The sequence below is a fragment of the Phacochoerus africanus genome, chromosome 2, assembly GCF_016906955.1.
Source record: "Phacochoerus africanus isolate WHEZ1 chromosome 2, ROS_Pafr_v1, whole genome shotgun sequence".
Lineage (NCBI taxonomy): Eukaryota > Metazoa > Chordata > Mammalia > Artiodactyla > Suidae > Phacochoerus > Phacochoerus africanus.
Window position 1 is genome coordinate 223,010,651 of NC_062545.1, and position 15,443 is coordinate 223,026,093.

General features: G+C 43.9%; 1 protein-coding gene across 2 annotated transcripts in view; it reads right to left on the reverse strand.

Moving 5' to 3' along the window:
* The window catches only part of DMRT1 (doublesex and mab-3 related transcription factor 1), a 115,063-nt gene that overhangs the window by 42,033 nt on the left and 57,587 nt on the right, over nucleotides 1–15,443 (reverse strand). For both annotated transcript variants that reach the window (XM_047769549.1, XM_047769548.1), the window contains one exon: nucleotides 5,231–5,375. In XM_047769549.1, the coding sequence (XP_047625505.1) occupies nucleotides 5,231–5,375 (145 nt within the window). The remainder of the gene's footprint in view (nucleotides 1–5,230; nucleotides 5,376–15,443) is intronic.

Genomic DNA, 15,443 nt, shown 5'->3' on the forward strand with positions numbered 1-15,443 from the left:
CTCCTTGATGAGCTGTCCACATGTTCTGCCCCTTGCTTCTCTCCCATGTGCTCCTGAATGCATGGCCAGACTTTGGTCCCCACTTCCCCACTACGTGGCCACCCATCATTTCCACCCTGCAACTGGTCGATTCCAGTCCTCAACTTGTTTGACTGCTTAGCATTACTTGGCTCTGTTCACTGAAGTGCTTTCTTCACTGGCTCCCAAGATATCCTTCACCCTCAGTTTTCCTCCTACTTCATGGGGGCTCCTTATTTCTCTCCTCTTTGCTGGTCCTCCTCATCTGCCAAACCTATCAACATTGGACGGCCCCAGAGGGCAATGGTTGGTCCTTTATGATTCACCCACTTCTCCAGGTGATTCCAATACTTCCAAAAACATCTGTGCATGGAACTCTCAGGTTTATTTCCAGCAGGGATATCTCCCCTCAACCTCAGCCTTCAGACCAACCCCCACCTGACATGCCCTCAGATGACTCACGTACATTTCACACTTAACATGTGCACAATTAGACTCCTGACTCCTGCATACCTGTTTTTCCCATAGTCTTCTTTACCTGGATAAATGGAAACTCCAAGTTCCTACTTGATCAGAGCAAACATTATGAAGTCATTCTTCACTCTTCCCTTTCTGTCACATCCCAAATTCATCACCAAACCTTACTGGTTCTATCTTCAAAACGTATCTAGAATTCAACCACTTGTCATCAGTCCCCCACTCCCACTGCAACTAAGCCACTGTCATCTTTTGCTAGAGTTACTACAACAGCCTTCTCACTGGTCTCCCAGCTTCCACCGTGCACCCCTACAAGCTATTCTTTTTTTTTTTTTTTGTCTTTTCAGGGTGGCACCTGCATGTGGAGGTTCCCAGGTTATGGGTGGAACCGGAGCTGGAGCTGCTGGCCACAGCCACAGCCACAGCCAAGCAGGATCTGAGCCACGTCTTCGACCTACACAAAAGCTCACGGCAATGCCGGATCCTTGACCCACTGGGCATCCTCATGGATGCTCATCAGATTCATTTCCACTGAGCCATGATGGGAATTCCCCTACAGTCTATTCTTAAACAGAGGCCAGAATGGTCTTTAAAAACCACAAAGCAGACGTGTCAGCACATTGGTGAGATCCCTCCAATGACTTCCCAGCTACATGAGATAAGAACCAAAGTGCCCGTAACAGCTAACAAAGTCTTACATGTCCATGCCCCACCATCTCTATGTCCTGACTCTTTCCAGGACACAGAAAGAAGAGAGAATGGCTGCTAGCCTTTTTATAAAGAAAAACATCCCTGCATTCTATTTTCATGCTGCAACACCAAAGGAAAACTTTGAACTTGGACTCACTTCTTTGGCTGGTAAAGAGAAATGTAAGCTTTAAAGATACTGAACAAAAATGCACTTAACAGACAAATTTATACTTAAGACTTTAAAGAAAATATTAAACCTACTGAAAAAACTTTTTCACATTACTCAGAAGTCCCCACTTAGAGTAACTGATACACTATTAACAAATCATAATTTATTTACTAATGCAACCAACTAAAGGACCTCAACTCAACCTTGATAGAATCTGACAAATGTAACTGGTCAGCCAGCCTTACCATTTCTCACAAATGCCTCCATTCCTATCACTGCATCCTGCCACGAGCCCCAGCCCCATTAACCAGAGAGCCTAACTGGTCCCCAATTGTGCTCATGCTGATGATAAAACTAAAGCTCCAATGCCCCAGGAGATGATCCTAGGGTGCCCCTCAAACCCATAAAAGCTTCTTCTCTTTTCCCAACCCTTCCTACCTGCTCTGTAAAAATGTCATGCAATGGAGAAGCCCAAGATAACATATAATTGGAAGTCATAAAGCTGCATTTCTTTAAAAAATAAGCTCAGATATGGCTTTCCTATTAATTCATGTGATCATTCTCCACGGCAATTCCAAGGTAGATATGACAGAGATTTTACTGTACTTCTTCCTAGCTAACTCCCTCGTATCGGGAATCAGCCCCTCCTGATACACTGTCAGCGAATTAGAGGGGCACCAGAAGCTAAGCCTCTGTCCTCATCACACCACACTTTCAAACACACACACGCAGCACCAGCAAAATTTTAGGAAATTCTGGGGGTTATTTACCCAGACTCTCGCTATGAACACTGGGGCAGCTGGTCTTTTCTTTCATGGACTGTAACCTCTCTCCTTCCGAGTCTCTTCCTTTTTGGCCATAAATTCAAATGCCTATCTCCCCTCTCCAAATTCCCTCCTCTCTGCTCTAATAAATTTCCTCTTATCTTTTTGTCTTACTGCCTTGCTCTGAATTTACACCTCTGTCTCAAGAATGCCAGTGCTTCTAAAAATATTCCACTATTCCTCCCAGCAAGGGGCTCAGGCAATTTCTCCCTGAAAGTAGGTTTCAGTCCTGATTTTCTGTACGGACAAACGTTTCTTTAACTGCTTCATCCCTAAGTTGTGCCCTGGCTCCATGAGATAATGAGTTAAGAAGAGTCTAACCTTTCAGGACTGTGTTTCCTTACAAAGCAAGCTTACTTAAAGATCATACCTCGGGAGTTCCCATCGTGGCTCAGTAGTTAACAAATCCAACTAGGAGCCATGAGGTTGCGGGTTCGATCCCTGGCCTTGCTCAGTGGGTTAAGCATCTGGCACTGCTGTGAGCTGTGGTGTAGGTTGCAGACACGGCTCAGATCCTGCATTGCTGTGGCTGTCGCGTAGGCTGGCAGCTACAGCTCCGATTAGACCCCTAGCCTGGGAACCTCCATATGCTGCAGATGTGCCCCTAGAAAAGATGAAAAAACAAAAAGACAAAAAAAAAAACAACAAAACACCTAACTTATGTATTCATTTGTTTGTTCTTCCTTTCCTTCATCACTCAGCTGATGAGTGACAAATAAAAGGCATCATAGCAACTAAAAAGGTAAAAGATGTGCTCTCTGTCCTTAAGGAGCTTATAATTCACATAAGTATACGGAATCAAAGGCAGTATGAAGGGAGGACCACATGGGCATACATTATATATAGTATGAGTATGTCAAATACAGAAAATTGTGCTTTGTCCACTCCTGTTAATAAAAGTCCAAGTGCAGTCAACAACGTGTACTTCAGTCTCTACATTTCAAACCAATCAGTTCCCTTGTTCTATACAGTCCATATCAACGAAATCCTTTATTTCATTATGTCAAATAAAGCATAACTTTTCCAGCTTTTTTAGATATCAGTGTCCTGATTTTGGAAACCAAAACATGGTTCTGATTCTCATTTCTAACCATTCATTTTACAGAGAAGCCATTTCTCTACAGTCTGGTTACTGAGAAAACCATCTTTTTTTGAGACTTTAATGATTTTTATTTTTTCCATTATAGTTGGTTTACAGTGTTCTGTCAGTTTCTACTGTATAGCAAAGTGACACAGTCATACATATATATACAGTCTTTTTCTCACATTATCCTCCATCATGCTCCATCACAACTGACTAGACATATACAGTTCCCTGTGCTATACAGCAGGATCTCACTGCTTATCCACTCCAAATACAACAGTTTGCATCTATCAACCCCAAATTCCCAGTCCATCCCACTCTCTCCCCCTCACCCTTGGCAACCACAAGTCTGTTCTCCAAGTCCATGAGTTTCTTTTTTGTGGAAAGGGTCATTTCTGCCATATATTAGATTTCAGATATAAGTGATATAGTATTTGTCTTTCTCCTTCTTACTTACTTCACTTAGTATGGGAGTCTCTAGCTCTATCCATGTTGCTGCAAATGGCATTACTTTGTTCTTCCAGCTTCTTCTTAAAATTTTTTTTTATTAATGTATAGTTTATGTACAATGTGGCAATTTCTGCTGCTGTACAGCAAAGTGACTCAGTCATACATATGTATAGAACATCTTCTATGTTCTATCCCAGGAGACTGGATATAGTTCCCATGCTATATACAGCAGGACCCCATTGTTTATCCATACTAATTTTTTTCTTTTTTTAGGATCCCACGTATGGCATAAGGAAGTTCCCAGGCTAGGGGTTGGATGGGAGATGCCACAGCCACAACAATGCCAGATCTGAGCCATGCCTGCAACCTACACCACAGCTCATGGCAACACTGGATCCTTAACCCACTGAGCAAGGCCAGTCTGGTTTATTAACCACTGAACCACAACGGGAACTCCTGTTTATCCATTCTAAACGTAACAGTTTGCATCCACTAACCCCAAACTCCTTGTCCATCCCACTCTCTCCTCTCTCCCCCTTGGCAACCACAAGTTTGTTCCCTACGTTTGTAAGTCTGTTTCTGGAAAACCAGCATCTTTTGTCTAGTGTAGAGTACATTCTAATGGTAGAATGTACCAAGTCACTCATTAGTGCCCTGATTTCCACTTACTCCCTCAACTGCATATACTTCTTACTTTCCTAGATCAAAAGATGATGCTTACATATAAACACTTTAAAAAGGGTCTGGAAACACAGCAGCCTTGAAAGAGGTGACGATCATTGCATAAAAAACATTGAGGAGAATGTTAGAAGTGAAGTTGAGGAATGGTGTATTTCCAAGTGCTCTGGTTTGTTAAACAGTCATTTTTTATTTTAAAGCCATTATATCAGAGTTATTCGCATTGCTACTGCATAAACTCTGAGATCTACTATATTCAAAAATGCTTTATTATGTTATTTTATTTCCTCCCCCAAAAGATGAATACACACACCTTCAATTTTTAAATGGAAAAACTTTCAAAAACGAGTATTTAATACTCAGAAATACATTTCACCAAAAATATCAGGAACTGAACCATATTTAAAGTGCCCCTGATACTGCATATTGATCCTTCAGAAAAAACATTTTTTTTTTTTTTTGGCTTCTGATGGGCATCTCTCTCTCTCTCTTTTTTTTTTGGCTGCACCTACAGCATGTGGAAGTTCCCCAGGCCGGGGATCAAACCTGCACCAGAGCTTCAACCTATGCCATAGCTGCGGCAATGTCAGATCCTTAACCCAATGCATCAAAAGGGAACTGCCTGAGTCTCTATCTTATTCTTGCCGCTCCAGGTGTCCGGTGGCAAGAGAAATATGACATTAAGAATCCAGCAAAGCCAAATAATAACTACTTTCAGTGATACTTACACAACATCTGCCAACACCTGCTAACTGGTAAGTTGTTAGAGGACAAGAGGCCTGGTGCTGGACAGGTGTCCTCTCTCCCCCTCAAATCCAGCCTGTGCAACCAGAAACTTACCACTCGCTTTGGCTTCCGAGTAAGACGGACCGTCCTCAAAAGTGAAGATCTGGGACACACTCTGGCCCAGGTAGGAAGGAGGCGGGTAGTAAGAATGCATTCTGTACTGGGAACTCACTGCATGGCGGGTCTCCGAGTTTTTCATCTGATTAAGAAAAAAAAGAAATATATTGAGACCAAAGTTGCATATTATAAGAACAACCTAATTCTATATATTAAGGGAATAGCCTATTAAAGTTGGAAGCATCCTCATCCACAATTACGCCCCCCCAGTGCACAGACCCTATGCAGCCTAGGGTGCCTTTTCTAACCTTGGGTCCCCTCTGAAGTACCCCTCTCATTCCACCTGGTCACAGGATGCTCAAACAGTAAGTACAAAAGGGCGATAAAGATGGCAGAGCAATGCCTAGGAGTTAACACCATCCCCTCTAACACTGACCAGGCATTTGACCAGGAACAAGTTATTTAACTTCCTTACATGTTTCCTTGTGTATAAAACAGGCATCTTACCTTGGTTAGCTTACAGTGTTCACATCAAGAGAATGTTTTTTTAAAAAAAATGCAAGAGCTCCCGCTGTGGCACAGCAGGTTAAGGATCTGGTGTTATCTTTATGGAGGCACAGGTTCAATCCCTGGTCTGGTGCAATGGCTTAAGGATCCCGTGTTGCTGCAGCTATGGCATAGACTGCAGCTTCGGCTTGAATTCGAACCCTGGCCTGGGAACTTCCACATGCCGTGGCTTCCGAGTATGGCCAGGGGAAAAAAAACATGCAAACTCTGTGTGAGGGTCAGCTGTTATTGCCAGCATGAGGCCGTGCTGGATACTGTCACTCAGAGCCCATTCCCACTCCATTCTGTGCTGTTCCTGGTAGCAAGGAACTGAAGTCTGGGATCTGTGTCTCCCAGGCCCTCCTGTCACCAGGCTTCTGGAGGTGATTCTGCTAATAGGACATGAAATGAGATCTGGAAGGCAGAGGAAAGCACATGCAGCTTCTCCAGGAGTGGTGGCAACTGACAGTGGCAACCATGCATTCTTCTGGCTATCAGACCCTGTCTTTGGGGCCGTGGGGGAGCTTTTACTTAAGAAACAGTTCTTGCAGCTTCCTGACCCCTCATTCAAGGCTAAGGATATGGAACCTCCAAGCTTAAAAGGGGTCCCCACTCCTGCTTTCCTGGTTCTTCCTGCACTTCCACGAACACTTAAAATTGTTCTGAATCCTGCACAGGCCCTGGTACACAGAGTAAGCAGTAAATGCATGATCAGATCTTCACAGAAAGAATAGCGGGACGAACAGCTAGCCTTCTATTACTGATACTGCCTTTCAAAAACTAAATTCACATGGTATTAACTTTATTTAAAATGTCAACATAAGGATAAACCAATTCTGTTTAAGAATTACGGAATGAGTATACATAAACACATGTATGTGTATACATGTATGTGTAACTGGGTCACCACACTGTGCAATGGAATAAGAACTGGGGAAATAACAATTAAAAAAAAAAAGAAAAAAATGTTGGCTTGATCCACTGCCAAAAAAAAAATCACAGAATCATTTCAAAATCGTATTTTTCAAGCAAATCTTTAGACTGCTCCTTGATAAAGAAAACAGGACTAACTTGACAGAGGCTGGCAGGATATAAGCAGGTCCTGGGCTTCCTCAAGATTTTCTATGAACATCTTGGAGTTTCCGTCATGGCTCAGTGGTTAACGAATCCAACTAGGAACCACGAGGTTGCAGGTTTGATCCCTGGCCTTGCTCAGAGGGTTAAGGATCCAGTGTTGCCATGACCTGTAATGTTGCACAGGTCGCAGACGTGGCTCGGATCCTGCGTTGCTGTGACTCTGGCCTAGGCCGGCGGCTATAGCTCCGATTAGACCCCTAGCTTGGGAACCTCCATATGCCGCAGGAGCGGCCCAAGAAATGGCAAAAAAGACAAAAAAAAAAAAAAGATTTTCTATGAACATCTAAATTCTGGACAATCTCCTAAGTTATGCAGGCCTACGTGGGCTCTGAACATTATGGCTTTGCTTGGTGGGAAGGCCTAACCCCCGATTTCTTGGTGCTAATCTGAGATGTTTAAGGGATTCATTTTTGACCCTCTCAACTACTCCCCAGCATAGATGTGTCTGCTCTAATGGGTGGATTATTTTTTCTTGCAGAAGCAAAGAAGATGCCATTCCAGTTGATTATTCCCTTACAAGTGAAGTTTATCTGGCAAGTTCCCTTTACCTTTTCTAGTTTGTTTTTTTGACACAAATAAAATGGTATCTCTTCTTGCTCAATCACCCCATTTTCATCTTCTACCAGTATATAAATCTCTACTAAATAAGAGTACAGGCAAGCTATACTTGGAAATAGCCAAAGGCTAAAAACTGTCTGCCTTTAATGAGTGAGAAGCCATTAAGGAGCCATGAAATCATTTAAAGTGAGGATCAATGGTCAGTTTACTGCACAGACCCAGTTATCAATTAGACCAGTGCTTCCCAGGGCTCTCTTACTGTGTATTCAAACAGCCTGGGGATCTTGTTAAGAAGGAGATTCTGATTCAGTAAGTCTGGGGTGGGGGCCTCACAGTTTAACAAGCTCTCAATCAGCTTCCAATCAGGAGATGCCGATTCTGCTCAAGGGACTAGAATAAATAATCCTTTCCCTCATACTTGGATTCTTTAGGGGCTGTGACCAAAGGAGGATCTTCTAAGCAACTCTTCTGACCAACTATTTGCAACCACCAACCTTCCACCTGAACTCAGGGAAGGTGGAAATGATGTAAAGAGCATTTAAATTGTTTCATTATTTTTTTCTTTATATATGAGATTCTCCAGAGCTAAAAGATTTCTTTCAGGGTTCTGCACCATCTAGAATTGCTGCAGGGGTAGTAACAAACTCAAATATGCTTTGCATTAAAAAGCCATTTCTGCCTCTATAAACCACCCTCAGGTCAATTATACAACCAAAGTCATGAGCAATGAATTAGAAACCAAGTGCCAACTTTTAAGTACAGGGTGCCCTAATGTAACTCATGCGTCCTCCCCAGGCTGGGCATCTCTCTTTGGTGTGACAATATCTTCCAATCAATTTGCAGGGGAAAATGCCTTTCCATTTCCCCCATGTACAAGAAAACTAACAGGATTTGACCCTGCAGGCTCTGCAAAATGCTGAATTTTTTCTTTTACTGTGAATCTTATGTAACATCTTTGCATTAAATTTTCACTGTGAGTCTAGAACAAGGGTCAGCAAACTTCTTTTGGTAAACGGCCAAAGGGTAAATCTCTTAGGCTTTCCAAGCCACGGGGTCTCTAGACAATCAGCAAATAAATGGGCATGGCTATGTTTCAATAAAACTTTATTTATAAAAATGTACCCTGGTCCTCAGCCTCCACTCCCACTGGAACATGGGGAGACGGGTATCCAGCACTGCCAATTGGGCTGCACCCCTAGAGCATCAGATTTCACTGGTCTGATTGTAGCCCACACCCTGGTCTTTTTCAAAGCTCCCCAGGGAATTCCAACATGACACCAAGATTAAGAACCAGTGTTCTACAATTACTTATGTATTTCACACACCCAGAGAAGTATGAAATCCCTAGTAATAACTGAAGACATACAGAAGTTTAAGTCTGAAGACTAGTCAACTGCTGCTAATTCCAAAGTATATAAAATCTGAATAGAGATTCAGATAAACTGTGGAGTATTTTTCCTCTTTTGACCAAAGCTTATCGGAAAATAAACACAATTTCAAATCCATGTAAATGCTTTTTTTCCCTTAATTCCTTTTCTATGTTTTCAGAAAGTATTACATAACAAGCATTATTTAGAAATAGTTACTGAGTTAATCAAACTCAGACTTTCAACTTCTCCAGTGAATCCCGAGATCAAAGACCTCTAGCAAAAGAAGATAAAGGGTCAGACTCCACCTAAAGTTATTAAAATGTGAGTTCATTGAGGCTCTCAATCAACTTACTTGCTCCCAAGCAGAAGACTGATCTACAAACAACCAGCTATGCGACAACTTGAACATTAGAAAGAAGGCCGGTTCGATGCTTTTTTTTTTTTTTTTTTTTTGCTATTTCTTGGGCCGCTCCCGCGGCATATGGAGGTTCCCAGGCTAGGGGTCCAATTGGAGCCGCAGCCACCAGCCTACGCCAGAGCCACAGCAACACAGGATCTGAGCCGCGTCTGCAACCTACACCACAGCTCATGGCAACGCTGGATCCTTAACCCACTGAGCAAGGGCAGGGACCGAACCCGCAACCTCATGGTTCCTAGTCAGATTCGTTAACCACTGAGCCACGACGGGAACTCCCGGTTCGATGCATTTCTAAGGGCACATGTAAAGCTCTGAAACAGGGAAAACTGAATCATGATTCACCCAGAAAGTCCAGAAAAAGGCATGGAAAAATGCAACTTCAAACTCTACATCTCCTCTTGACCTCTTCTAACTTAAAAAAGAAAAGTCAGAATCTGCTACATTAGGCTCAGACAAAAATGGGTAAATAAACCATTGAAACATGCTGTTTTACCTTTAAACCAGCAGTACTCCCCTGGGGGCAATCTGTCCCCCAGGGGACATGTGGCAAAGTCTGAAGACACTTTTGACTGTCACAATCTGGAAGGGAGTTGGGGGGCTGCTACTAGCATCTGGTGAGCAGAAACCGGAGCACTGCTAACCATCGTCCAATGCACTGGGCAGCCTCCACAGCACAGAATTATCCAGCCCAACACTGTTTTGTTTTGTCTCTTTAGGACCGCAGCCACGGCACATGGAGGTTCCCAGTCTAGGCGTCAAATTGGAGCGACAGCTGCTGGCCTACGCCACAGCAACACGGGATCTGAACCACGTCTGTGACCAACAGCTCACGGCAACACAGGACCCTTAACCCACTTAGTAAGACCAGGGATCGAACCCACATCATCATGGATACCAGTCGTTTTAACTACTGAGCCACTATGGGAACTCCCAGCCCAACATTCTGACAGTGCCAAGCTTGAGAAAACTTGTTTTAAAGTAGCCTAGTACTAGCCCTCGTGCTCAGCACCTCACCTAAAGCAGCTAAAACAACGAAGTCCTACGGAGGGATAAGAGGTGCTAGCAAATGAAAGGAACTGTTGCGTTCCACTGAAAGGATATAATTTCCTCTCCTTTGTGCAATGCTGCCTTGTTTCTTCTCAAGATGTTATTTTTCATTCCTTTAAATTAAACAAACAAACCAAGCAAAACCTAAACGCCCCAGATTCCAGTAAATCATGGCTACTGTTATTACTAGCACATGGTAGCTGGCAAGCAAGAGGCATGTTTTATAATCTTATCACCCACCCCAAGTCTCTGAACCCAAGCATGACCTATGGGTGGAAGCTGGGCAGGCGGAGAATGGGCAAGGTGTTAGTGTTCACCCCAGAGGAAAACCTAAGAGCTTTGGGTTTTATTTTATTAAACTGCTGAGAATATATAGCACAATAAATCTGAACCATAGGTTTCCTTCTAATATACCGCAGTCACCTTTTTTTTTATAGTAACAGTAAAATCCCAACAGAATGTAAAAATGTTAGATCTCACTTCCTTTAAAAAAATTCCCAACTACTACTCACTGGTCATCTATTAATGCTTCAGACAGGAAGAGAGTCTGGCCTTACACTGAACCCAACACTCCATCCTGGAAATGGCTTAAAAAAAGTTTCCTGAAGAACAAGCTGCCATCCAGTTTTTATCAAGCATGGCTCAGCTGCACAGAATGAGAGTAGCTGACAAAGAAAGGGAACAGTCTTCATAAGAGAAGTGATTTAACAGAATGATATTCCTAATTGCAAACTCTGATATTTAAACACAGAGTGTGGAGATGCCCCAGCACGGACACGTGGCTTACAACAGCCACACATGGGAGAAAACTTTGGTTTTACAACAAAGCAGGGCTTTTCTCACGCTGTCAAATTCTAGGTCTCCTGGTGATGTTCAGAGTGGAGGCTGAGGCTGACTTTTGCCCTCGTTGAAGGATTTCTTCAGTTTTAAGAGACGCTTCTTTTCAAGCCATTTGAATGGGATGCCTGTTCCCACGCTCACCTGAGAGCCCTCTTGGTCCGAGGACCTCACCTGGGCCAGGTGCTTCCCCTGAAAAGCAAGTGCCCTTTCACCTTCTGAACTGCGCACCTCATTCATCCTCTTGGATCCCACACATTTAGCGTCTGCTGTTGTGCACACACCTCAGAGATTACCCCAACAGCAGTGGGCACAAAGCTGAGTCACGTGCCACAAGTGAGTCCCTACAGCTGTAATGCACCCCCCCCCCCTTCCCTGTCCCTCTAGTCCCCTGGAGGCGAGACTTCCCCCTCCTAACTTCCTTAGGAGTTAACTCCACCGGGCTCAGCTTGCTTTCTCTTAGGTGCTCCTTCCACACCCCTCCCTAGAGGCAGGAAGAGAAAAGGAAACAAAGGGAGACTGGCCTCCTGAGGAGCCAAGCCCTTGGAAGGGGTTCCCACAGAGCCCTGGGCTCCCTCAATGCCAAGAAGGAGCTGCCTTGGAGGGTCAGCACTTAGGCATTACAGGACACAACAGTTGTTTCTCTGCAGGGAGGAGGTGGAAGGGAGAGGCAAGGAGAAAGAAGATGCATACGCAGAAGAGCAGAGAGGACAAATACCTGAAGGAATGATGTATCTGAGATCTTTGAAACTGTAAACCCCATATTTCCCAAAGCTTCAGAGCCTATGACACGGAACTTGTGTGGGTGGGCTTTTCAAAAAAGAATCGAAGAAAAGGAGCTGAATTCCAGGTAGCACTTACACCAGTCAATTTTTGGTTTGTTTGTTTTGTTTTGCTTTTTAGGGCCACACTAGTGGCATATGGAGGTTCCCAGGCTAGGGGTCCAATCAGAGCTATAGCTGCTGGCTTACACCACAGCCACAGCAATGCAGGATCCAAGCCACATCTGTGACCTACACCACAGCTCACAGCAACACCGGATCCTTAACCCACTGAGGGAGGCCAGGGATCGAACCTGCAACCTCATGGTTCCTAGTCAGATTCATTTCCACTGCACCACAATGGGAACTCTCAATTTAAAAAATATAAAAAAAAATGCCTTAAGATGAACCATGGGAGAAACATCAATCCTGGGGAGGACAAAGCGTCGGAATTCACACCACTTATAAAATTTAAAGGTGGAAACGGAGGATGATCTCAGGATGCACTTGCATTTATTTATTAATGGTCTACTTTTCTTGTTTTTAGTGAAAAAACAAGTAAGATGTGAATATCCCCACATTTAAAAAGAACCCAAATTAATTTCCTAAAACTTGTATTACTCAGTTGGTTGTTTTCACCATCAGCATTTGCGGTACAGACAGAACAAAGTTTACTCTTCCAGACAGTGTTTTACTCTGTGCCTCAAAATAATTCAACAGCTTCAATTGGCAAATATGTATATCCAGAGTTCCCATCATGGCTCATCAGAAAAGAATTCGACTAGGAACCATGAGGTTGTGGGTTTGATCCCTGGCCTCGCTCAATGCATTAAGGATCCAGTCTTGCTGTGAGCTGCGATGTAGGTTACAGATGCAGCTCAGATCCTGTGTTGCTGTGGCTATGGCCAGCAGCTACAGATTTGATTCGACCCCTAGCCTGGGAACTTCCAAATGCCATGGGTACAGCCCTGAAAAGGCAAAAAAGCAAATACGTATTTCTAAGAACAGTTTAGAAATGATTAGAATTAACCAATAAAGCTGAACAGAGATATGAGAATTCACTGTATACAGTATAGTAAGCTGTTTTTATAAAGTTTTCATTGTCATTTATATATAGGTATAAATATATACTACATAAATACACACACACATATACATAAAAAACATTTCTTACTGAGGATTTTGGTCTAAAATGTTTGAAAGACCCTGGTGTATGAAGCAGGTGAAGGGAAGTAAGAACATTTAAAAATAGATACAGAGTGAGGAAAAGCCAAACTGTGAGAAAGGTTCCTTTCCGTGGAACCTGGGAGGGTTCTGTTGCATTCCAGGGGTTCACAAAAGAGAGAGGGGCGGGCCATTTGGAAACAGCCTCTGGGACAAGTCCAGTGCCCTCCTCATTTACTCGAACCATAATCTCTGCAAGATTTTGTCGCTGCAGGGTCAGAAAGTGCGGTCTGATTCACAAATCTCTAAAACACAAACCCTGACTTCCCAACGGCACTCACGCAGAGCCAGGCAGAAATGCAAGCAACGTTCACATAAAAGCCAATAGGAAACAGCTTCAGTAAAAGAGCTGGGGTTTGTATTTTAAAAACTGAAGTAATAACTATCAAGACACAGTACTCTTGGAGTTCTCATCATGGCTCAGTGGTTAACAAATCTGACTAGCATCCATGAGCACGCAGGTTTGATCCCTGCCCTTGCTCAGTGGGTTAAGGATCCCATGCTTTAGTGAGCTGTGGTGTAGCTCGCCAATGAGGTTTGGATCCGGCATTGTTGTGGCTGCGGTGTAGGCAGGCAGCTACTGCTCTGATTGGACCCCTAGCCTGAGAATCTCCATATGCCACAGGTGCAGCCCTAAAAAGCAAAAAAAAAAAAAAAAAAGACACAGTACTCTCCACTGTCTAATATGCAAGTCTCTGAAATCATTATATTACACCTCTGAGGACAGGTGGATGGGGCTATGGAAGGATGACCCACTTACTCTAACTTTCCTGAGAAAATGTAACTTGCCACATCTCACGGTCAATAAGTGCAGGGTGGGGGTGAGGGGTGAGTCTGGAGGTGGAATGGAAAATACAGACACTTGAGCCCTCATGAGGCGATCAACGTAGAGAGAACTGCTGAGAGACATCAGATTTGCTTCTGCTCACAAAGGGATTAAGCCAAGAAGGCAGGACCCAAGGCACGTCCGCCTTGGAAGCTTCTCTCTACTAAACCAAGTCACCTTTCCCACTTTAAAGTGAAGACATCTGCTTCTAAGAAAAACCTACTCATTGTCTTTGACCTTGAACAACTCTTCACATTTTCACTGCTCCAAGATCAAAGAAGAAAGTGCAACAGGGGGTTAGGGGGTAGTCAGTCTGAAAATGAGCAGTAAAGATGCCTGTAACCGCACATTCAGGAATTTTGATTTCAAAACCAGAAGTATCAGAGGCATCCATTTCTGTTCCCATCTTGATGGACAAACTTAATTAACCTTTGCTACTCTGTTCCAACCTACTGTTGTAGACAAAACTAGTGACCCACAAACAATATGTTACCATCAGAATCTCACCGGCTGCGACACCAAGAGATATAGCCCCATCAGCAGTATTGGGAAATAAGCCACTGGGATTAGCTGCTCTAAGAAATATGGATTATATTCATGTCACACATGAGCTGTCAGAAACATTAGGATACTTTTAGCATAAATCAGCAGTGTGAAGGGTATCTTATGAGGACTGAACATGATAGACTGCTTGAAGGGCAAGGTGAGACCATCTGGGGCCACCTTCTAAGTGTAAGCACATGTACGTGTGTGCTTATCCCCAAGCGGCCCAAACACCGGAATGCAAGCTGGTGACGCTGATGGCACTTCACACCCAACACATGCTGGGTTAGTGGCATGGACAGGCCCTTCCCCTCCAAAACCATGATGGAGAGTCTCCTCAAAGTAACCAAACAACATAACAATGACCAAAAATCTGTCCCTTGAGTGCACAGAAGTCTGGGTATGAGTGTGTATGAGCACACGTGACAAATGTGGTTGATGCTGTGAGGACGAGGACTTTCCCCCACTCTCTAACACGTCAAGTCTCAGAAAACAATATGTAAGATGTATCTTCTAATAAAATGTTAAAAAAAACTTATTTAACACTTTTAAGGGCTTCAGCTCATGAAAACCAAGCAACGTGGGCTGCCAATGAGCAAGGCAGAGATAAATCCAGGTGCCAACTCTGGCTCCCACTTGCCAGCCTGGGACACAGCAAGTTACTGAACTCCTCCCTGAGCCTCAGTTTCTCACTCACAAGAGGGGTCGCCAGGCCCCGAAAGGCCACACTTCCGGGCTGAGTGGAGCAGCAGGTACAAAAAGCCCAGCACGAGGCTGCTCAGTAACTGCCCTGCCGCAGCCCCTCCACGGGCCTCCCACTGTGGGGGCGTCAGTGCGGGGTGGTGATCACACCCATGGACCCCTCTTTTGGGTCTATTACCATTTAACTCTGAGCCCTTTCACAGGTGTCACAGACCTAGCAACAGAGGGAGACAGAAAAACC